The sequence below is a fragment of the Patagioenas fasciata genome, chromosome 2 (assembly GCF_037038585.1).
Source record: "Patagioenas fasciata isolate bPatFas1 chromosome 2, bPatFas1.hap1, whole genome shotgun sequence".
NCBI classification, from domain to species: domain Eukaryota; kingdom Metazoa; phylum Chordata; class Aves; order Columbiformes; family Columbidae; genus Patagioenas; species Patagioenas fasciata.
Window position 1 is genome coordinate 136,958,792 of NC_092521.1, and position 25,303 is coordinate 136,984,094.

At 38.1% G+C, this 25,303-nt stretch overlaps 1 protein-coding gene across 19 annotated transcripts in view; it reads right to left on the bottom strand.

Moving 5' to 3' along the window:
- Positions 1–786: 786 nt before the first annotated feature.
- Positions 787–25,303, bottom strand: part of HDAC9 (histone deacetylase 9) — a 466,647-nt gene continuing 442,130 nt past the window's right edge. For 18 of the 19 annotated variants that reach the window (XM_071805072.1, XM_071805059.1, XM_071805061.1 and 15 more), the window contains 3 exons: positions 16,330–16,414; positions 11,051–11,204; positions 787–1,669 (listed from right to left, as the gene is read on the bottom strand). In XM_071805072.1, the coding sequence (XP_071661173.1) occupies positions 1,630–1,669; positions 11,051–11,204; positions 16,330–16,414 (279 nt within the window). In that variant the 3' untranslated portion in view covers positions 787–1,629. The remainder of the gene's footprint in view (positions 1,670–11,050; positions 11,205–16,329; positions 16,415–25,303) is intronic. The other variant, XM_071805066.1, reaches the window with a different exon arrangement.

Consider the following 25,303-nt stretch of genomic DNA (forward strand, 5'->3'; position numbering starts at 1 on the left):
GATATAGTCTGACTGCATAACAAAAGAGAATTATATAATTCTATTTGAGTGAAATCTTTCATCTTTGATTTACAGGTTTGAGTCTGCCTATAACTGAAACCATATTGTTCCATATCTTTCATATCACGGCCTTCCCCAAAATCTTGTTTTAATTAAGGTTCCTTTCAGATTTCAGAATAAAAAGCATGACAGTGTTCACTTATGGCTTTAATATATCTTCTGAGTTTGGAAAATACATAAAACGAACATCACTTGCTTTTAAAAGCTGAGCAAGCTATCAAATACTGCAAGTTGAACACTTCAAGGTATCTCCCAGGGTTCATAAGGTGAGAAAGTTGTAAACAAAAGCAAAGTTGCTGTAGCAGAGTTTTGTTCATTTGAAGTAGTCTTACATACATGCCCTATCTCTTTCTCTGACAGTAAGGCAACACGTGTAACAGTTTAAGCGTTCATTATCAGCTAAAGGCACAACTCTATGTTACGTTCTGAAACATGGAATTAAACAGCTAAAGTCATGTTGCAGGGAGATCTTGCTGCACTTTGGGGATCTAAAATAAAGCCTAAATCCTTTGCAGCCTCTTAAGCAACATTAGTTTTCTTGGTGCAGGACTACATAAAACAATCAGTTTGTATTCGCATGATGACCTGTAAAGAACAACCCGAACACAACCTCCACAGAAACACCTGAGCTCCAAATGAGCTGCACGCAGTTACTGAAGATTGCTGCGCTTACAGTCAGGACGCAGAAACATTTCAGAACAAACTAAAAACACATTTGAAAAGCCATCCATTTTTCAGAGACTACTTGATCTCTGCTGCACATCTGGTGAGAGCTACTGTCAAATATGGAGGGTACAGCACTCTTTTTAAAGGCAGAAGATTGCGCATTTTAGAGAATCATGAATATGTTTTTGTGATAGAGAAGATTACATGAAATGGGGAGAGATGGCGAGGAAAGAGGAAAAGAAAATAAAGCACCACCAAGAACAGTACTTCACGGGATTTATAGTACAATAAGAAGTGCTTTCCCTTTAGCTAAAATTCCTCTTTGTAGTTTAAACACGGTTCACTTACTGAACTGAGAACTTATTACAGGGGGTTAAAAAATGGAACATAAAATAAAGCTGTTTTTTGTTGTTGTTGTGGTGTGTTTTTTTTCTTTTTCATTACACAGAGCAAATAAAACAAATTCTATTAACAGTTTAACACAGTATGAAAAAAATTATCCAGTAAAAAGTGTCAGAAAGTGATTAATGGAGTTTACCAAGTATTTTGCTGACTGTTGCAATTCTCGTATTTATAATCTATCATGTAGAATTTTGTAATACTCTTTCACAATTTATGTTGGTGAGTGGGTCAAACAGCATATAAAAAGCATGCTCTAGGCTCTTTCTCTCAAGCCCGTTTTACTGTAACTCTAGAATTGTAGCGGTTACATTTAAGGAATCTTTAGGGCCCTTTCAAGTCCATCCAAAGAACAAGTGAAGTTGCTATTCAGAGTTTTGTGCCCAGTGTTTATGTTCCATCTGATGTGTGCCACCCAAGCAGCAGACAAGACATGTCTGAGGGTGCTTTGGGGAGATACACAATGATGTCACCCACAGGAAATATCAGGGAGGACTTGGCACTTCACAAGGCTGGCTCTTCTTCCATGGGCTCGCCAGCAGCTCTGTAAAAATAAACAGGCAATCAGAATACGGCACAAGAGTACACAAAGACATTGTAGATTTTCATGCATAATCAAAGCTGATTTTTCAGCTCTCTCTGATGTTTATTTGTGTTATTCAGTTATCCATAAATAGAGTTTCTTTCCGAGGAAGTATAAACAAATGTCAAGTGGAAAAACATTTTAGATCCAAGCAATCACTGAAAATGTTCCTGTTTATATTAAAAAATGTCAGAATATTTTATAACTTTTTGTCCAGAAATGTACATGCTTTGTGTCAACAGAGTCAAATAATTTCATGAAAAAAATAGCTGTGATACTTTTATTTTACAAGCTTTTGCAACTAAAAATACTTGCATTTATTTTTTCAAGTGGGCCCATACCATTAAAGCAGAATAGTTCACAAGTAGCCAAGTACTTAGTAGTGTTTCTTCTGGGCTTTTTCTTCAGTCCTCTGATTTTTAATCCTGTGTTTCATAAATGCATTGCCTGCCTGCCTGCTTACAGCTTCTGAGACCAAATTCTGAACTCAATCAGCATATCACTGTCATAGAGAGGTTTTTATTAACAATGTCAAATCAGATTATACTTATATCTTTTATCCTAAAGTCTCTGTGAAATATTCAGCTTAGGCAGGATGAGCCCTTTGAAGCATCCAATAAGAAAATAATGGGGACATATGCCGAGTTGGTGTAAAGTGTCATAATTCCTTGTATCTAACAAGTTAATGCACCTGAGGATCACGCTGGTAATATAAAATGGGAATCTTCTGAGATCACAGTGAGACCTCACTGTTGAAGGACATAAGAATTTGCACATGAATTATTTTTCACCTCAGTTTGGCAAAACAAATGAGCTCAAGATCTCCTTTAAAATAGTCACTTCAAGCAATTTTGAAATGAGAGGAGGGCAAAAAGTAAATGCAAAATAATAAAAAAAAGAGACATTTACCAGTTAAATCTGGTAAGCCAGTATAATAACTGGCTTCAATAAAACATCCTTCAGAAAGTACAAACTCATGAGATCCCATGGAAAAAAAAAAAGTAATTAATGGGGGTTTGCATGGGATTTGGTAGTTTATTCACCAAGGAAGAATTTTAAATGGCTCTGAAGTTTATTAAATTCTTTCCCAATGAAAAATTCAGCAGTGTGTCTTTAAATGATTTTTTACAGATAATTCCATTGTCATTTGGAATGATCACAGCTAGTATGTTGAAAAATATGTCAGATGAATGAATATACAAGAAAAGATGTTTTCAGACTAATCACTTTCCAAAGGGTTGTTGACCTTAAAAGATTATTAATCTATAAATCTCAGATCTTTTGTTGCTCACCACACGGTGGAGAATGTTTCCTGTGCACAATAACTACTGCAGCTCCCTTGTTTCTGAGAGGCAAGGGAAAGCAGGATTCAGGGAAGGCTGCAGCAGGGGCCAGTTTAGACGGGGTAGTGCTGGGGTGGGACCACTTCCCTGCCCACATGCAGTTGCAGCTGGACATCGCTTCCCTTTGACAGGCACTAAAAGCCTGGAGAGCTTATCAAGGTATGTATAAAAACGCTTAGTAAGACCTCTCTCAAAAATGACTGAGGTCATCACTGTCTTCTCTTCCCCTCGCCCCCACTTGCAATGTTCTGGCTTGCAGCAGAGACCCCACAGTGGCTGCCAGGATGGGATGGAGTCCTGCCTGCTGCTGGGGTCCTGAGGTGTGATGAAGGGTCATACACCGTGTGGAGAACTCATATGGATGTTGCAAGTTGCTGTTGGGCTGACCACACACTTCCACTTTCTTCAGCTGCTTTTGGAAGACCTGCATATCCTCTAGCATAATGCAAAAGTGTAATAAGCCTCTGTTAAAAATCTGGGACCTTTTGGGGCTGTCTGGGAAGAGAATAATTTGGAAGCAGATAACAGTTCAGTTTTTATGTTCTGCTGTGAGTAAGTGAATGAATGAGAAGAAATAGTTGTCAATAGATTTCAGTTGGAGATTGGCAGAGCAGGAATGATGGGAGCTGTGGAAGTGTGGAAGTGAAAGTGGGAGTTTGAGTTACTCATAATGAGCTATGGAAGCTACATGTGCAACAGTCTGTTCACGTGTATTTGGCTTCTGGGAATGACAATGTCAAGATCATAGTACAATTGAGAGATGATCTTATTCAGGGTTTTAGTTCTGGGCAATTCTTCCCTGATGAAGGTGTTTCTTAATGCCAGGACTGGTCTTGAGTGCTATATTCTAATATAATCCAATATATTCCAACAATATGCCAATATTCTGCATCAGCAAGAGCATAAGCACTAGTAGAAATTTTTATATGTAAATGCAAGATACAGAGCCCTTTTTGGAAATGGAGCAGAATTTAGGGTGCCCTGGCAAATCCAGATGTTGTTGCTCAGTGTGGTTGCTCTCACAGTCTTTTTCAGTCTCCTTTTGAAGCCGCCTGTGCCTGTTTTAACTTCATTTTGTTAGTGCCAGAGAAGTCACTGGATCTATCCAATGGCTTATGATTAAAAACATACATTTTTATGGGTTAACAACTTAGGCTAGAGTTTTGTGTGAAAGCCAGTAAAGTTTTAGGGTCCTTAGTACAGAGAGAAAAACACTGTAATCACATAACATAAAGTGGTGAATTAATATATATACCCCTTCTGGTAAAAGCAAAAGGTCTCAAAAAAAAAACCAACCCAACAACAAACAAGCAAGAAAACAATAAAAAACAAACCAGCCCTCTCTTGGCCCCCCAAACCGAACAACAATAACAACAACAAAAAACACCACAAACAATGGCACAGAGTCAGACAGGCCAAAATTTATGTGTGTTCTGACTTGTCCTTCAGAGATGCAGTTTCGAGGTTGGGGCTGATCCAGACTGATTCTGTGTGGTCAGCAGATCCAGAAAGGATCTATAACAATTGTAGAACTACAATGTGATTTTTCATTAAAGCTTCACTGTGGCTAATTTAAGCTGTAAGTTCCAAGGAGCAGAGCCCTCTTGCATTCTGTTTGGTGTGATGGAAATATTATTCACCTATAGCTCTCTATATGTGCAATTCACATTATGGCAGAATGAAGTAGTCTCTTTGTAGTTAGCGCTAAACAAAATGATTCAATTTAAATCTTAAAATAAATAGATGAGGCAAAAATCCTACCATATGGATAAAATCTGGCAAAATGTGTGACATCTTAAGTATTGCTCTTGGCAGTTGAGAATAAATGGCAACCATATTATTTATGAGAATATAATTTAAAATAGTTCATATCTACACTTTAAAAAAGTTAATATTTAAGAATATAGATATACCCTGCACATCATCCAAAAAAACCCAAATATTTCTCTTACCTTAGTTTTTAAATTAGAATTACAAGGATTCTTCATAGCTACATCATCACGCACATAAAAATAAAAATTCAAGGTATGTTTCCAAGTCACAGAAACTGCTGAACAAAAGATAGATTTTCTGGCATGGTATGGCTGTTTTATGCCATAATCTGTTCCTAATTTAACTCAGCTGTCTCAGGGAAGATCATCGTAATTGAAAAGTGATCCTCTGGTAGCAGAGAGCTAGGGAAAAAAGAGGTACGTTTCTATACCATGGAGATGATCTGAAGGGTGTCTAAAGGCATCATTTAAGAGATCCTGAGTAAGCGTATATCCTAGTAAAAAATGGACTGTATAGATCAAAGAAAAAGGAACTAAAGTAAAAGCCATCATAGTTTAAGTGCCGAATAAGGTAACTACACATATACTCACAAAAGAGGAAGTAAAGTCCAAATAAGGCAAATTAAATAAAGCATAAACTCTGGCAAATTAAATGGAAACCCTCAAAGAAGCAAGCGAAAGGAGAGTCTGACAAGCAACATGTTAATGGCATAAAAACTAATAATAAAAAGGTCTTTCAAATACATCAGAAGAAACGATCAAAGCACAAAAGGAGCATCAGAGAAGGTAGACCACAAAAACAAAATGAAGTATTTATGTCTGTGTTCACTAGAGAAGTGTCAGGAAGATTTTATTATTTGCAGATGAATTATCTGAAACTGAATTAGCACTAGAACAAACAGATCTATTAAACATTGCCAAATTTCTAGGAGCAGATGATATTTGTCTACTGAGTTCTAGGGGAATGCAATTATGATATTGCTAAATAAATAATTATTGAGCATATTCTATTGCTTATTTCAGCATCCACACCAGAGGTAAAGAAGGTAAGAAATGCAATTACCAGTTTTGAAATTACAAGAGATGCAGTAAGCCTCTATGGGGAAATTGAGAGCAGCTGTAATCAGTGATAGAATTAGCAAACATTTAGGTAATAGTAATTCGGGTAAGAGTTATGTCTTGACACTTACAGAGAAATCAAGCCTTACAAACGTATTAGAAGTTTCTGAAGGAAATGAAGGAAAAGTGACCAAGTAATGTTCCTGTACAAATAAAGTCTTCCAACAATTTTATCCAAATGCTTTGAAGAACCTAGGTTATGAGAGAAGGTCCTCTCATAGATTAATAATCAATCAAAAGCAGGAAACAGGTAATAATACTGGTGAATTTTCACTATGGAGGGGTTTCTGGAGCACCTCAAAAAGACTTGGCAGACTACAAGCAAATTTAGGTGATAATGTTTGTTAATGATGCCAAATTACCGATCTTAGTCAGTTCTAAAGCCCATAACACAATTTCTGAGTGGAAAAGAAGGTAAGCGAACACAAACTAATAGATAATACACAAAACAGGGGGCAGGATACCTTTAACTGCTTATACACAGTGATGGCTACAATGGAGAGCGTGAAGTTACTGGTAGAAGACCAGAGAGCAACAAAAACAAAGAAAAAATCCCCAACATTAAGCTACAGTGTAAATCCACAGTGTGCCTAACACCTGGAGTCCTGCGTGAAGTTCTTACTCCATCTCAAAGAAAACTACAAAAGGCACAGAATGGGGTAAGAACCATCAGAGGTAGATTATTTTCATACCAGGAGAAAAAGAGTCTTGAGACAGCTGTAGCCTTTAAAACCAGAAATTGGGGAGAGACTATGAGTAAGAAAGGAGCTGCTTTTATTTCTCACAATACAAGAACTAGGGGGTTCCCAGTAAATTCATTGTTTAATAAGTTCAGAGCAAAGAAAAAGAAATGTGATGCCTGATGAGGCTGTGGGATTCACTACCTGAGTGACAAAGGTGTAAGCAGGTTCAAAAAGACCTTTGAAAAGTTTATGCCTGAGTAGGTATCCAGGAGACTTTGGCATAGGATGGGTCAGATACAGCTGTTGAGATCTACTGACTCAGCAGGGCAAGGCCGGCCCTCAAACTCCTCTGGCTCTGGTTCTCTTACTGACCCACCCACCATTGGGTAGAAGAAGAAGGCAGGAAATGAGTGGCTGCAGCCTGACCTGGGGAAGATGTTCTTCAGCTCCTGAGTCTGGTTGTGATTGCAGGTCCTGTGGGCTATGGCCAGGTAGATGCATGTTACCACAGCTGAGGTTTATACCCAAATAGTGAAATGCTAAGTGAAGCTTTATGAGTTGATACACAAACACAGCAAGTGACCCTAGATGGTGGCTAGCTGTACCCCGTGATACAACCAGTCGCTCTATATTATGCATATGACATAATGTGACTGAAACTGCAAGTAGTAGCTCTGTAACTAAGAGTAATATCTAAAAATCACACTGTTTTCATTTTCAGTTGAGAAAAATCTATGCTCAGCTGAATGAGGACTGTAAGTTGAATTCTGATACATTCATTCTCAAGATTTACTGTTCACTGTAAAAATAGTAAGTGCAAGAGATCTCCCTCTACACACTTTTATTTTTCCATTTTAAGAAGAAACATAGAGAAGCTCCAATGTATCAGGGACAGCACTGTACCAAATATTTTTGCAGCAGATTTCTGAAATGGGTGTCTGGCCAAAGAAAAATTCTAATCAGCTATATCTGTGTCCTACATAGGGAACAAGTAGTTATCAACACACAAAAGTTACAGTAGTTAGAAATGTTTTATACGGCATGTCTGTTCCTTTAATTGCATCTGTATTTAAATCTGTGTTAGCATCATGCATGTTTTCTTTCCTATCCACAAACTCTTTTTCTATATCTGTTCTCTTCTGAAGTCTATAATCAAGTTTCAATTGGATCTTAAAATGCGGAGTTGTGCTTTGGTAAAATGAAACACCAAAAGCAAAGCAACTTTTCACAGTTTTCTTCATTTAGCCTGCCAGAGAAAATCAAATAAAAAATAATCGGCACTGTCACTTGAAGAAAAGAAAGAGAGAAGAAAGAAAGAGAAATACTTAAGATGGGCCTTAGCCAGGAGCATTTTATCCTTTATTCATCAGTGGTAAATGAGTCAGATACGAGTTGGCCAGGAAAAGAGTTGCTTTACCCAAAATCCGAGTTTAAAGTGAGTCATCTCACTCCAAACACCAATATATCCTCCAACACAACTGGCAAGAGTTTCCCGCAAAGAGATTCTTGCTGACGCTCTCTTCATCTGGAGGCCTGACCATTCAAAGCTGAAGTCAACAGGATCTCTACCATCAATTCAGTGAAACAAGGTTAGAAATGCAGGCCAGAATTTTCAGCCTGGCTGACTATGGTGGGAATTAAGAGAGAGTAAATCAGTTTCTAGCATAACGAACGAACCCTTCAGGCTGTCCTGTCAGCCACAACACTTTCTACTCTGATCTCACCCTACCTGTCACAACCAGCTTTTCCAAACAAATACTCAATGCAAAGGCTTGCAACAGGTCCTTGGAAGGCAGCCCCTACCTAAAATGCGGGGAGAAAGGGTACCTCTATTATATAACAGCCTTATCAAGGGGACTCTAGTGGCCAGACATCTCCTAACGTCCCTGCAGCCCTGTTGTTTGCCATAGACAGGGGCTGGAGAAAGAGCATCACATATTTGGTCCTTAATTACAAACATAACAAATGTAAAAAAGCAAAGTTGGACTTGTCGCTTATGTTACTGCAGCTAGTGTTGGTATGTGTCTGTGAAATGAACGGCATGTTTTCATGAAACTGATGAAATTGTCCTGGCATGAAACCAGAGCATGCAATGTTGAATCTGGATTTATGATCCTGTACTGGACTTCCATTCATGCTCCAAGTGCAGCCGGGTCCTCTCAGGTCTCCCCACAGCTCAGAGGACCCTCAAAGTCTGACCTTAAGGGTGAACATTTTTGATTCCATACTCCTCTTTACATTCATCGGGAAGAAGACAAAGAGGATGATATCCCAATGTCTCAGAAAACCTAACTATCAATTCTGGCCAGTGGGACAGCACTTACGTTGTCCTGTCACTCTCTGGTGGCAATCTGGCTTTGGGTGACTTCTTTGTGGGTTATGAACGTGGAAACAGACTTAGGAACACATGCGTGCATAGGGTTTTTTTTGTGCTGCTGAAAAGTCTCTGCAGCACCACAGAAGATATTTCAAACGAAGCCATTTTTCCACAGAACAATTCATCACGACGGATTCGTCCCTATAAGAGTCCAGAACTGATGAAGTGTAATGAATCTGGCAGCCACATGAATTCCACTTGTGTACATTTCAGCACATCCGTTTTTTTTCCATTTCTCTCAGCTCCACTCTGAAATTCTGTTTTCAGAATGGGTATGAACTGTCACAGGTTATCAGTAGGTAGGTAATAAAGACAACAATTAAGTGCAGCATCAGTCAAAGGGTTGTTTTTTTCTAGTCATGTAGGATCAGCAGTAGCTTTCAATGGCTGTAGTCTTAAGTGAGTGGAGGCGCATAACACAATTCCTGCTTATTCCGAGCAATATAAAAATACACAAAACTAACCACACCCTTTTTCAGACAATTTAAAGCTTTTTTGTTTGACTGCATTAGTTACATCACTTTACCTAAAATTCTGTATATTTCAGATCTACGCACACACAAGCAGGTACCTTTCTGTCCCTGGCTTGCAGAAGTGTCTTGTATCTGTCACAAATTTATATGACAAACCTTACATTATTCCTTAGCCAAGCACTGATTAGCACTCCCACAAATCTAAAATATGTCTCTTGTTCATCACTAAATTCTTCTCTAAGCTTTTATGGATTTGTTTGCACTAATACTAGCACAACAATAGCCACAACATATTAAAATATAATATACAATCAGAAAGGTAATTATGTAAATACTGTGAACTTTACTAGCTAGCTCTGCTCCCTGCATGTCCCTGTGAGCCATGTCTGTCAACTCATGGACAGATGAGCACTCCCACTGTTGTGAGAGGCGTTCACTCCCAAACGCATCCACAGCTTTTAGCACCACGCTATTCCCCCAGATGCCTATCATTTCAGTTCTGATTAAAAGAGTCAACGCAAGAGGCAAGAACCAAATCAAACAAGTAGCTGTCATGACTTAGGAGCCATGGATCTGTCTGGTTCCACTCCCACCACCGCTCCCTCCTTTCTCTCTTGTTGTTGCACAGCCCTGCTCCACTGCCTACAGGGAGCTCATGAGTCTCCTTATAAGGCTGTTTTCTCCTTTCCTTTCCTTTTCCCTCCCCCATTTTCTCTGTGTGATGGAAACTGACTGGTTCCACTGCATTTTGGGTCTTTGTCTACTGATGAAGGCCAGGAAAGTTTGTCCTTAAAATGAATAAATAGGAAACTCCAAGAACTTCTGTACTGACTATTCTGATTCCTAACAACTTTTTGAAAAAATACTATTTTGTCGGTGACGGAGTAATCACTGGCTATGTTTTTTCATCTCTGATTGGCAAAAAACACAACAGCAGTTACTGTATCATTTTCTCAATTTGTGAAATTGAAAGCAATCTTCGTTATATGTAAAAAGCAGATGATAAGCTGGAAAAAATGGTGTTCTCATTCTTTGCTGGTGTACCTTTATCTTGGTACACAGAAAATGTTGGCCCTAATCCTGGTCAGGATTGCTTCAAGTTTTATACTGGCACTGTTCCACTGCTTCCAGGGAAGCAACTTTTAATGCCTGCCTATTATCATTTAATAATGATTTAAGTCCATCCTTATTAAGTTTATCTGACCGTATGTTAAATGCCTTCCTAGACAATTAAAACTAAACCAGGTTTGAATAGTTTTCAATGAGAAGAATATGGTTGATTGCACTTGATCATATCTATTTTCCTCATATGGATATTTCACTTTTTATATAATAGAGAGTATTAGCCATGGGGAAAAAGAAAGGTTCTTGTACTAATCATGAACCTTAGTAAAGAATTACACCATAAAAATACCTGCTAGCACTGCTTCCAGAGGCCAAGTGAAAAAACTCAACTCCAGGGACGAAAAATTCCTCAACTAGCAGATAATTCTGAAACAATCCTTAGTCTAGCTGTCTTCATCTTACTTGACTGGAGCAAAAGCCTTGTTCTCCACAATAATTGCATATGCTTACCTGCTGCCTTCCTGAGGGATGCACTGCTCCACATCCACTGAAAGAGAGGCCATAGCAGATACCGTTTCTGTCTCCTCCCTCTCCTGTTTCTGAGACTCAGCCAGAGCACAATCCACTGGCACAGAGTATGGCTCCACTGACTTCCAGTACTTGCCTAAGGAAAACACACATAATAATTTATGGGAATTTTAGCTAGCATGGTGGTACAAGCATAGTAATCACTTAGTTCAACACTGGGTGATTATAATTTAAAATCACTGCGGTGTAAGCAGTACAGTTGAAATTTCAGACTGCAGTGAAGAGGTATATTTCTGAATCTAAGAATGCCAAGTTGGAAAGTGCTTTCATTCCAAGGGCTGTGTCACACCCTTCCCCAGAAGGTAATAAACTGGAGGAGTAACACACAGACTAATGAACTCATACTGTCAGACAGGCTGTTGGCTTTATCTACACAAGGTGAAGGGAGTTCAGGGCAGGGTTAATACCTAGAAGCTCTAATATGGCAGACAGTTGATGCATATACAGCAAATAGGACTAGAAAAATGAACTTTGTTGTACAAAGTGCTCATACAGCACTGTCTTGAAAAGGAAAAAGGACAGAAATGCCAACTTGGACTGAAGTGATGTTGCCAGAACAATCAGGTTTGTTAGTCCTGGATGTTCTTTCTCGTTCAACCTCAGGGCGTATACTAGAACAATAATTTATTTAAAACTTTCATATATGAACTCGCTGTTGCTGGAAAGCTGCCAGATATCATAAGGAATAGAGCTTTCTGGTTTGCGGTGTAAAAACGCCGTAGTGGACTGAAAGCATGAGTATTCTCTGCTTTCTGCCTGCAACAGAAGAGACAGTAAGAAACTTCTCAAGCAACACAATAATGGCAGGTATATCCATCATCAGTATATAAAATGGTCTGCTACTGCAGTGCTATTAAGAAACAGAGAGTGATTAGTGGTAACCAGGTGAACAAGTAAGAATTTGCATATATTTTTGTTACAGTCCAGTAATCCCTTGAGCACTCACTAATTGCTGGGTGGATGACACCTGGAAATTGGGAGCTTTGGGAAGGCTGGGAGCTCTGGACGAGAGCTTATTCAGTGTTTAACATGAAGCTTCCAGCAGCTGTTGCAGAGGTTGGGTCAGGGTACTTATCTGGGAATTAGATGGAGGGTTTCAACAGCTGTAAAAGAGAGAGGATCAAGTAGAGGACTTTTCCGAGGGCTAAGAGGAGGATTTTGGCAGCTGAGCAATGGGCTGAGTCGAGGTGCTTATCCAGAGGGTAGCTGGAGGCTTTGACAGCTGGGAGGCCAGGCCAGTGCTGGTACTGCCTGTGCTGCACAAAGGCTGCTGAAAACTCCCTCTTTGGTAACATAGCTCTCAACACAGTTTCAGGCTTTTCGAAAGATGAACTTTTCCTTCCAGTGAGAAAGCAGCTGTCAATAAAGCCTGCAAATGTCTTTATTCAAAAACATCATTGCGAGATGAAAGCCCAGCTCAATCTGCAAGAACAGCCAGCAAGCATGGCCAGTGTGTTTCTTTGAACTCTAATAGTGTGCACGTTTGAGTAGTTAGCAGAATCTTTAAATAACAGGGACCTTCTGGGGATAAAACGTAAAGTGTATTAAGTATCCTACAAAGTCAAGATTAAGTGTTAGGAGGTTGGCTTTACTCCAAAAGCATGAAAGCCACAGCTAAAAAGTTATGTACATAACAGTAGGCTCAGCGATTGGAGTCTGGCAAATTTTATAAAAACAAGGCAAAAATATTCTCTATTATTACTGTGCTCAGAGACCATATTTTCTATTCATTAAAAAATACACTAAAAACAAACAAAAAAGTTATATGAGCATTCCACAGTGTTCTCACAGATCATATGTGCAAAAGTCAGTCTTTGCAATATACACCCAATTCAAACCCTATAATTTATGAGCTAAATGTTCGCAGAGTGGGTGGGGTCTTTGTTGCAGAAACAGATGTGCAAGAAAATCAAATCTGTTGGCATGGGAATAATACCCCCTCTTGCCTATAAAAGAAATGAACCCATGTTCACTGCTGGAGTTTTCAAGGGCTCTTATTCATAAAATAAAATATTAGTAACCAGCTACCACTGTGTTGCTCTCCTGCAGCAACAATAAAACAACATCAGCGAGGATTGCTACATTGCATTTGTTCATTCACACACAGGCTTGCATGACAGCTGCCCCCTGAATCCTGACTTTCTTCTAACACTAAAACTCAAGGTCAATTCAAGCATATTAGCGGGCTCCCTGTGCCCATTTAACTGCCCTCTGCTCCCAAGTGCTCACTGATTTTCCTTGTTTCCCTGCATTGAGAATTGTATTGTAAGAAGGACTTCAGTAATAAAGGGGGAGAGCAGAGTCAGGCCAGGAAGCAGGTGGCAGCTCCCATGCTTCAGTGGAGGGTCTTGGAGAAGGGGTATACATGGCAGCATGCTTGTGCTTTGTGGGAAGAAATTTTAAAGCCATCCCAATTAGGAACTGTGTCCAGGTAGTAGCAGGTACCTCATGCAAAGAGGACTTTCTGATGCTTGTGAAAAAGTAATGCTAGATATTTCTTTAAAATCAGAAAGCTGTAGCTTATAAATACCTGTGGTAAACAGAACAGCTTTGCAAGCTTCTTTTTATAAAGAACAGCATTTGTATGTTGTGCACAAAACATATAGGGCTTGCATGTGTCCTCAAACAAAAGATTTGCAGGCAAAGTCTTGTGGAATAGAGAAGCAATCACAGCATGCAGCTGCAAAGGAGCTTTGTCAGAAACCGTAGGTATGCTGTGGATTGATAATTAAATGAGCTCAAAAAGTATATGCCTCAAACTGCCCACATGTCTGAAAATGTCATTTTTACTGTGCTATACTGGCATGTGAAATTCTACCGGCTCTGTTACATTCATTGAGAAGAACCTGGTGGAGCTCAGGGGAAAGAATGAAGCATACTGCTGGTTTCATTCATACAAAACTTGAAGAGCAATCACAGCTTGCAAGAACAAACAATGAAACCAAATCAGTCTTCTAGGTATGCTTTGGCTTTCAGCATGAAAATGTGCTTAAGTCTCCCTCAAAGATTTGTGGGAGCACTGATTATTACCAGGAAATAATAAAACTTAATGTTTCTGTCAGTGTTACAGACATTTGTAATTGCCTTTCACAGATAGATTTGGACATGCTGTACCATAGCTTGCTTGAAAAAGAAAGAGTTTGGGGGTGGTATTCAAGCTAGTGAACAGGATTGTTTAGAAATAGCATATTACATGGGTGTGGGAATTACTACTTCCAAATGTATTACATTTCCAAAGGAGCTTTGGATCACTGTCACAAACAAAGCATTTATACAAATTCCATTCTAGTTAGAAAAAAGTTGTTTCCTCTCATTGTCTAACTAAGTATTGTATCTTCAATTTTTTTGCAGCAAACATGGAGGAGGGACTTTTTTATCGAAAATATTCCTAATATTAATTATCAAATTTGGATCACAGAAATATAGACTCTATACATGCAAGCAATCATTCAAACAGATCAGGTTTTCTCAGTATCTCTTGAGGTGCTACATCACAGCTTAATGCTTTTCACCCTGAAATATTCAACATGTACTTGCTTCTCTTAATTCCATCTAAATATACATTTTCCATAAAGCTGCACTGAACTCCCTCAGTGGTCCTTTCTGTCATCCAAGCATATTCCTGTCTAATACTTGGTCTCTCACCAGACAAAACGAGGTACACGCAACTTTTTAGGTAATAGTTGTAAGAAAAGACACAGTATTGTGTATAAATAGCACCAAACCCTGAGCAGCTCGACTTAAGGTTTCAGAACAGCCCACTGCCATGTCTGTATCAGTTCAATTCAAACTTAAGCTTGTTCTGAACATGCAAAGTTAAGCCACTCTGCAGAGCTCAGAACTGTTTTCAGACACTAAATTTGTTCCTAAATCTGCTCCTTCTTTGTGAACTGCCATCATTGGAGTGTACTTCTCATAAGACACTAAGCCTTTCTGGAGCCAGTATTTTTTTTTTCCTCAATTCACCTTTTTGTGTTTGTTTTTTGTTTTTTTTTGGGGGGGGGGGTGTTTTTGGTTTGTTTGTTTGTTTGTTTTCATTGAATATGTGTATTATTTCAAACAGAATTGTATATTCTTTCTCCATGTTTGTGGCCTGTCTGCAGCTTTCTGCCCTTAGTACATGAATTTCGTTAACTTGTTGATTCCTTCCAGATTATTTATAGGATATTTTAAGGAAGATACTAACTCATGAGCTACACTAGGACATGCTATACAGGAAAAATGGCTTACTGGAATTTATAATATACAGTTATTTTACTTATAGCATTTACATTTCTGGATATGAAGGGTGAATTGTATACCTACAATGAATTTTAATTATCACTTTCCAATTAAAATCTGACTGATAATTACCGCATGTTCAGTGGATAATGCATAGTATCCCTTTTAAAAACTGCATTTATTTTATACAGATGAATCCCAGTTATTTGTGATTCATCTAACACGAAGCAAAACATTTGTTATTCATTTGTTATTGTTAAGGAGCGAGCAAAAAGCAGAAGTCAGAAAGCTCTCACTGCCTCAGTAAAATGGCAAAGCGCAAAAGATTAGAGAATTTAAGGGAATTTTGCTCAGTTGGATTAAGGCAACTGATGGCAGAGAGAAAAATTTTCAGTGAGACCAGAGTAAATGCCCTAAGGCATCTGGGTAGTAAAAGGCTGGGGTCAGGGCACACAAGTGAAACAATCAAGTACATCCTGCACCAGAAACAAACAAAAAGAAATCATGTATTTGTTAGCACTGTTCCATGAATAAGTGCCCATTTTGAGCTTTCTAACTTTGTCTTAAGCTGCTATCCATCTTGAAGTGAGTAACTTATAAAAGGCTGAACAAACAGAATCTCAATAAACTATTTGTTAGATCTCTAATTTGCCTGTCTATTCCTGTCCCTCACTGGCAAACATCTATTTCATCCAAGCTGCTCAGGAATGGAAAGATTTGGAAATATTCACGAATCAGAAAGACCTAAGGAATTTCAGTGGATTTTTTTTTTTTTTCAAAGCTAATACATGGGAGAAACTAAGAGGTGTCAAAGAAACAAACCCAAAACCATATATATATATACACATGCACTAAACACAGCATGTTGGTTTATACATAAAACATTTGCCCATTTTTTTTCTCTGAAACAATAGTTTAATGTCTGTGACATTAATAAAAAAAAATACCCTGAACCCACCAGCCCAAACTGAGAAACATACTTTGAATTTCAGTGGTCTTTTTTAAAGAAGCTATTGCATTCATGTTGGGGATTTGGTGCACAATATCTTCCGGGAGAGGCTCCAGCTGCAAGAATAGAACAGAATAATATAAATTTTCAATAAGCCACAGGGAAGTAAAACAAACTGAAACTAATCTAATCCTCAGAAAAATCTCAGCCCAATAACTGGTTAACATCATGCTGGTATCAGTTCTAGAAGTATAGCCATGATTTTGTTTTCTGTTTTCCAGCCATGTAATTGAATTCCAAGGGGCTTTTCTATTGGCTGCAAGACTAATCTATGGAGTCTCTGAAGCAGGTGCATGTCTGCGTATTATTCATTAAAAAAATGATAGTTATTTGTGTAATTTTTGTAGATTCCTCACAAACCAAATTCCACTGTGTCTGTATATGCAGCTGGGCACTCCAAACAAAACTTTGCTGAAGCCACACTGGAACAGAAGTGTGCACTCTGTTATCTTTATTTTTCTGGTGTTATTACATCTAACCATCTTACACATTTTAAGATTTATAGGTGAAAATCATAAAACACAGCTGCTTTTACTAGCTTTGCATTAATTTCAAATAAAGTAGTAGATAAAAATGATTATGCAGATCAAGAGTAAGAGTTCTCTAAGTATGTTTTTTATAGCGACAACTGCATTTTAACTAGCCAGTTTTAGTTATATATTCCTTGAACAGGGCTGCATCATGGTATATTAACAGAAGGAAGTGTTCAGTTACCGTAGTTATTTTTGCCTTGCAATGGATAGATATACCAAGCAAACTGTATTTTGAAATTCATCCACATGTGGATTTTTGTCCACCTTCCATATATTTTCTCCTAGAAAAACAGTAAAATACCTTTTGGGCTAAACGCCTCTTCTTGTGCTGTAATAACTATATTCTCTTTGAACTATGCTTACAGTCCAGTCATTTTTGATACTTCCCAGCATAAGCTGCTACAGCTGCTTCCTGCAGATCCAGGAGTAGCAACTGCATCAAGGTGGGCAAGGAAGAGCAATATCAATACCAATCTCTCTTCTCTAAAGCTAAGGAAGTTCAACCATGGTTGACAAGAGACATCTGTACTGCAGACAAAACTACTTTTGTAAGCATGCCTGGGTCTACTTTAAACTAGGTCAAGTGAAGCCCACCCAAGGAGCTTCCCTTGTGAAGTTATTAGTTCAGTAGCCATCATACATTGTCCTCTGTGTTGCTACCACTGCATTGCTACCCACCAACTAGATAAAATCAGCTTTGATCCAAGTACACAAAGTGGGAGGTAATTGCAGTGTAGATACTCCCTGAGCGATGCTATTTTAAGCAAGTTCAGCTACAAATCCCAGAACTACTGGGATCCTACCATTATGATCAGCAGCGAACGCCTGTGATAAAGACATTGCAAATACCACCAGTCTTTTGGAGTCTCAGTAACTAAAATGAATAGGGCTGTTCATGTCATTATTTCCCTAGAATCCCATATGGGATTGCAGCTGGAAGGTTTGCTTGTAGCTAGAAACAATAGCACTATGTTTTGTTTTCAAATAGCATAAATCATTCTATTCTGCATAGTGAGCAAGTGTGCAGAGAAGTGCTGGTAGAACCTGACTGGGTCCCAACTCTACTTGGTCACCAAGGAGGCCAAAGTGCAAAGGAAGATTGTTGCTATCTAAGATGTATCATGGATCAGAACAAAGACAGCGATTATAATTAAAATCATATTTACAGATACATTTTCAATTCTTGAAAAACATTTTTTTCATGTTCTTTGTAGGTTACTCTATTTGGTAACTCTTGCAGGTACATGGGAGAAAACTGCATATTTGTAAAAATGCGCACCAACAGATCAGGCTTCACAGATTTTAGAACAATAATCCATATAAAAATCTTAATAATCCATCCCTTGGATTATGTAGTTAATCAGCACTTCTTTTTATCACTTGCTATTTTAGTTTAAAGTAGTCTGTTGTTTGGCCAGGAAGAGGACAAAATCCTGAAGTTCTGCTTGGTTGTACTGGGTACAGGAACAAAGAAGGGGAAGCAAACAGTAGCTCAAGGTTCTGTTTTGGCAATTTCCTAATTCCTAAGGCTTTGATAACCAATTCATTCCCCTGAAGTAGAACAAAATAGCTCCAGGCTCTAACAGGAGGAATAAAAGTACAAGGTATGGCATTGTCAGACTTCAAGATGTGTAAGCTGTGTCCTTCTCTGTGCTTTAAGCACCTTGAGATTCTTTCTGCAGATCTCTTGTACTGATTATGAAGCTGGGAGCAACTGATGTAGAGATAACTAGAGGAGATTTCCTATTAAAAGGTGAATATTTTGTTACCTTTTCCAGAGCTGGATTTTTGCAGAAGCCAAAGAAATGTCTTGATTTTTCCTAATATATCAATGACAACTCTTTATTTATCAGTACGGAAATAAAAATTTTAACAAGTAGGCTGCATTTGAATAGCTAGACATATAAGATGAATATTTAGAAATGGTAGAGGTGTTTTTAGAAATCAGGATAAGCTGATGCATCATTAAAGAAAAGAAGAAAAAGTGTCAAACATCTGACAATTATCCCAGGTGATGTGAATACAATAGTCATATTTGATCATTTCCTTAACAATTTTTTTCCACAGAACTTTCAGCTATTCTGCCTCCTCACTCTTAGGGATAGCCAGGCAGAACCTGGATCCTCTTCCATATCAGTGCAATCTTATCAGACTCCAGAAGTGAGTTCATTACATCATTTACTGTGTTCAGCCCAAACACAGCATTGTTACACAAAGACTGGAGAAATAAAGCCAGTGGGTTACAGCAGCTATTTCTATATACTTTTAAATTAGACTGTTTACATTCAAAAGAATGATTTCTGTTGGCAGCTATTCACTGGTTGGATATGAATGTATAGACATAGGGATGTCCCTGGAAAATATCATAAATTAGACCCAACAGTGAACAAAAGAAATTACTCTACACCTGGCATATATGGCACCATCACTTTCCCTCCTACACTTATTGGCACTCGGATCATGAAGTCTATTAAATCTGGAAGCTAACAGTAAGGAAGTTGAAAAGAGCACTGGAAATACACTTCTTTCGGAGAAGAACAGCTCAAGACAGTGCAGAAATAACTAAACCACTGGAGAGACACTTTGGACCAGACACAAAGGGTCACATTTTCAAAGCTTTTACATCGGTGAATTGGGCTTTTGTGCTCAAAGTAGCAGATGAAAGTAGAAACTGTGTCTATTAATCATTTTTAAAGTAGGAAAAACAATGTAAATGGGCAAAAATCACTTGGGTTGCCAAAGTCTGCCCAGAGGCATATCAACAAATGTTTGAAGAGGGAATTAACGATGGAAATTTCATGTGCCCAGGAGGTGATCTGAAATGATCCTTGGAAATGTGGAGAGAATCTGAAACTACAGGAGACTGTGCTGGGCTGGAAAATCTAGAAAATCTAGAAATATCTGAATTGTCATTAGCAGTGTCATGTTTTAAAGCACCAAGATTAACTTCAGTGAACATTGTTGCAGCATGTAGTTAGAGATAACTGGAAAGTGTAGCAAATGCAAGGATAAGGCAAGGAGCATGGAGAGTCCTGAGAGAAGCAGAGGAAGGGGAGAAGGCTCCTCAGGGATGTCTAGGCTGCAGGACGAAGTTCTACAACCTCCCTTTCCTGGATAAACTGTGCAAGAAGCACATCTTCACCTAGACTGGGCTTTGTTCTGTTGTGGTTGCCTGTGGTTACAGATGACTAAGTTCAAAGATCTCCCAGGTCTCCCAGGTCTCTTCTCAAAGTTCCTGCACTTTCTGTTTGTATATAAACACTCTAGGAAGGCATTTTTGTGATTCCCTGTTACAATGTGGTACATAAACGGTCAGTTTTCAATAGGAAACAGGTTCAAAGGCACAAAGGGTCATTAGCATCTACCAGTTCCTGAAAAAGAAGAGGTCCCTTGGAAAACTGTAATTTTGGAATCAGAGTATTCTGTTTCCTCGGTCAAACCACTTTCTGACTAGCACTGCCCACACAGGGGACTTTGATGTCACCATGCTGACCTCTGGCACATACATTGCTCTAGTTTCTTACTTCACCTAATGCTCTATTTCTGGGCCAATTTCTGGACTCCAGGTTTATGCAAGCAGTAGATGACAGGCGGCTTAGACTCCATGTTAATTATTTTCTAGTATTAGACTCAGATTAATAGTAAGGATGTGAGATTGTGACCAAGTTTACCATGCAATTTAAAATTGATCTCAGGCCATATTCACTGCCATGAATATTTCTATTTTGGTGAGAGAAATGCTTACCTGTTCTGGCAAATAACCCCTTTTTAATGCAGTCCAGGCCCTCTTGGCAGAGCTCACTGCCTGCCTGGCAAGCAGCCCCAGATTCACACTGAATTCCACAAAGGAGAAAATGCCAACTTTTCATCATCAGCAGGAAAGCTGCAGAGTACAAGCTTTCCACTTAAATTACTATCCCCTCCTAAATGCCAGCTCAACAGCTTGCAAGAAAGAAGCACATACTTCACATTCGGCAAGAAAATTGTCCAGTATAAGTTTTCAAGCATGCTTGGGAGCCAACCAATGACAATGTTTTGTCAAATTGTGCTTCAGACTGAAATTCAAGCCAGAAGAATATTTACTAGAAGATGTTAAATTTAGTCACTTAAAAATGTTTTTACACTTAGGGCCAAATTCAGCCTTGGCCGCCACAGTCAATGAGAGCAGACATGCATCCTCTGTGTGCCTTTGCTGCAGGGTCCCACTGGGCAGAGCCCGCTGTGGACTCCACTTCTCTGTTTCCTCTGTGCAAAGAAGAGCATGACCCCATCTGTAATTAATTATCACTAATTATACATTACAGCAAACCACTGTACCACGTGGAGCTAAGAGACACTGCCCAAACCTGTAGACAGGCCAGAGGGACCACCATATTAGATGGACTTCTATGTCCCATGGAAATATCCCACCTAGCTGTTTGAAAAGGAATGGAATGAAGGAAGAATTAAATCCTTAGTTTTTGACTCAAAACGTTTTGTGCTTGAAGGAATTCTTCCTTATTCCCTCTGGCTGCAAAAGAACCCCCAAATGAATGCAGTTATATTGGAAACAAGCTGCAGGATTTAGGATACTGAATTCAGGGAAAGTTTATCCCTGAGGGTTTTTGAAAAATCCACATAGTGCCTCTTCAAAAGAAATGTGGAGGAAAGAAACCAGAAGCTATCCAAGCATGTATAGAGCAGCCTTACTCACCACCACCTGGCACCAAAAGGGATAGCAGAGGTCTTTATAGTACTGAAGCTAGGATGAACCAAACAGTGTGGAATTCCCTTTCTCCATGACAAAGGTTTTGAGGAAAAAATCTCAATGTTCAATGCAATTTTCATACACTTCTTGGAATAACATAAAAATCTTAACATTTAATGGTTTTCTTAATTGAAGTAATATATGTATCTATTTATGCTTAAAAGTAAGTTTTATAAACTATACAGCCAACTTGTGAAAAACTGTAAAATCATTTAAAGGGTATCACAATAAATTAAATAATTTAACTTTAAGCATGAGAGTCTATCCACATCTCAGAAATCCTTAGTTTTAAAAGAAAAGTCTGTTTTCTTATTATCTGAATCCATCATTTCCTTTGTTTTGACAAATGCTCTTTTAATAGACAAGTTTTCAAATCATGTTGAGAAAATTCAGGGATATTTTAAAGCAACTGATGCTCGTTCTGCCTTTTTACTTTCCAGAAGGATTTCCATGTTTTCATTTTGGATTTCAAGGGCATCCAGCTGCTTAATCTCTTCTCACCTTTTAGGAAGTTTTCCTTCCAAGGAGATAACCTACAGTGCTCTTAATTAACATTGCAAATGGTCAAATGAATTTTTCTCCAAGTGACATGTAAATTTTCTGCTCTTGAAATAGTTTTTAAAGTAATTTTATATGTAAACTTTCTAATTAATAACTTTATCATTATAAATGTTATTTTTGCCTGTACTTCCATCATTTCCTTTTCAGTTTTCGCATCACTTAGGGAAGGATTCACACAAGCAAACCAGATTGAGCCATTTCAGATACTATAGGGTGTCTTGCCTGATTTCCAGTTGCTGCTCAGAAAGGGTGTGGGTCTCTTCTAAGTTCTGTGTTAGATCTACCAGTCCTGTGCTGAAGTCCTGGATACCCTATGGTATCTAAAAGGCACTAGGCACCTCTGTTCAGGGAACTGGGTCTTAGAAATTATTAACACTATAAGTACCTCCAATGAGAGAAAACCAACACTTATAATCCCATTTGTGTATCCTTCAAAATCTGAAATTATTGTTCAAAAGTACTTCTGCAGAGAAGTTCAGAAGTATTGACCACACATAGATGGGGCTGATAGCTCATTAAAATTCTGAGCTCTTCCAAGATAAAGAGACCTTCTTACTAGTTTTTTTGGTTGGTCTTCAAAATCAACAACTGTATGCAGGAATTTCCTGTGCCAGGCTCAAATTATGTAAAGAAGATTAACTTGATAGTGTATTCTTTTCCAAGTGGCTCCACTTGCATTTATTAAGAGAAGAGTAAAAATTTATTTTGCTAAACAGGTCACTGTGCTAGAAGGCCACATATAACGAAGAGCAAAACATAACTATTTTGGATGATAACATGTTTTCCTTCTTGGTGTTCAGCGACAAATTATGAAAATAAAGCATTTTTCACTTGTAAGTTTGATGTTACCTCTACATATCAGACCAGCCTCCCATAGAAACTAAAAGTGGTAGCTAGTTGTACAATTACTCTTTTTTTTTTTTTAGATGTTATTCTGCTGATAATAGAACATACAAAGCAATGAATTTCCTGCATTGACAAGGCCTGGCCAAAAATAACAAAAGAAGAAGTTTTCAAAAACCCTGCTAAATGTTTATGAATTCTAATCCTCAGCACATGAATAAATACATCTGACAAACTGCAGAGTACCTTACAAAGGCCTTTCCCAACCTTTCTAATTTGAGTTCAATTACATGTGCAGTGTTTAGAAACCGAAGTTCATCTTGCCAAGGTTTTTAAAGTAGGGTTGAACTACATACATTATTATTTGTAAAAGTGAAGGGCAGATAATAAGTTATAATTATCCAATTAATCACCTGTAAAGAATTGCATTCAAGGAAGAATGCATCCTCAAATTACAATAATTGGTTGTTTGAAGAAAAACTTTTTTTCTGTCCTTGGCAGGAGCACCTCTGGAGTTTAGCGTGCAAGTTCATGAATATTATGCTAAAATCACACAATGTATATGCTATGGGCCATGTGGCATAGCTTGTCGTAAATCTACAGATGTCAACAGACGTGCTGATTTCCACTAACTAGATATCAGACTTCCTCATTAGTGTCTGCTCCTTGGTAACAGCTTTACTTATTCTTTTAAGCTAACAGTGTCAGTAACAACATCCTCTCTGGAGTACTTTTCTCTTCTTAGCAGCCACAGTGTATTTTGTCTTTGAAATTCTGCTGCACCAGACCATTTAATGTTTGTCCTTGAAGACAATGCTGTAAGAGTACAGGAGAACAATGCTCACTGCATGGGATGTTTCAAGTTATTAATGATCATGTTCTTTTAAAAGTGAATTAAAAATGGCTTTACAGGTATTTTTGTCTTTCCTGAAATTTGCTTTGCTGTATTTTGCAGACAGATAGAGTCACAATTTATCTAATTTCCCACTGCCTAATTACACTACAAAAAAAATGGAAGTAAGTCTCTCTTCCAGTACACTTATCCCATTCCTTTTCCTCACAATGGTAGTCAGTGACAGCAAAAATAGTAGCTGGGTGTGATATAGTGTTAAAACAGAATGAGGCAATTTTCATAAATGGGTAGCACCACCAAATGGCCATAACTGGATAAAGGGACCCAGGCACCTACACAGAGGAAGACACATCACATCGTCAGCATTGCATCATTTGCATTAGTCCCACGAGGGTGTACATTTCAGAGAATGGGTTTAGAAAGGCCATGAAAAGCTATTGATGATATACATTGATGAAATACTACCATGGGGAAGATGATGAAGATGATGACAGAGAATATTAGTGGGAGTGCCCTGGAATGGCAACTAATAAAGAAGGCAATGCTTCATTCACTAAGATTGGCAAATGCGTCAAGCTAGGTTTTGTAATCCATATTTCAGCCCCTAAATAAAAGCACTAACATTGAACTGATCATTGAAAAAGCTATCATTTCATTCATTGCATGTATAATGTAAAAAATAATAAGCATAAAAATGTTTTTCTCATAAAGATGAAAAGCAAAGGTTCAAAAGAATACTTAGACAATCCTTCTATCAAATATCCATCAGAAGACACATTACTTCACATTATTCACATAGGTATCAAGTCTGGTGGTGAAAAGGAACTGGCAGACTAGTTTGCAACTTGGCACTAACACATTTGATTGGAGAGATTATAGCTATTACCACTTTTCCTGGAGGGGGGGGGGTGGAAAGTATTACACTGCACATTATAACAAGATATTGCAAAATTCACGATTTGTGGTACAGGTTTTGTCCTTTCATAATTATTTTGGTTACATCTTCAGCGAGCTTATTTTCCTTCTCATTGTATTTATAGGAGAAAAGGTATTTTCTAGTGAACAACAGAACAGTTTTCACTAATCTGAATGCTTATTTTGTGTTTGTGTACATAAATAGCACATACTCGTATTTACTCAGTCTGATAGTCCACTCTCAAAAGTTTTTAAATAATATATACAATGTTTGACAAATATTGAACACTCAATTTAAATTACATGCAGATCAACCTGAATCATCATTTACCACTTAAAAAAAAAAAAAAAAAACAAAAAAAACCCAACAAAAACAAACAACAAACCAAAACATTTTTGAAGTCTTGAACACATTCAATTTCAAGAGCCTCTGAAATATGTTATTTCACATGCCAATTGAAGTGTGAAATACTGCAAAAAATGTGCCTTTGCA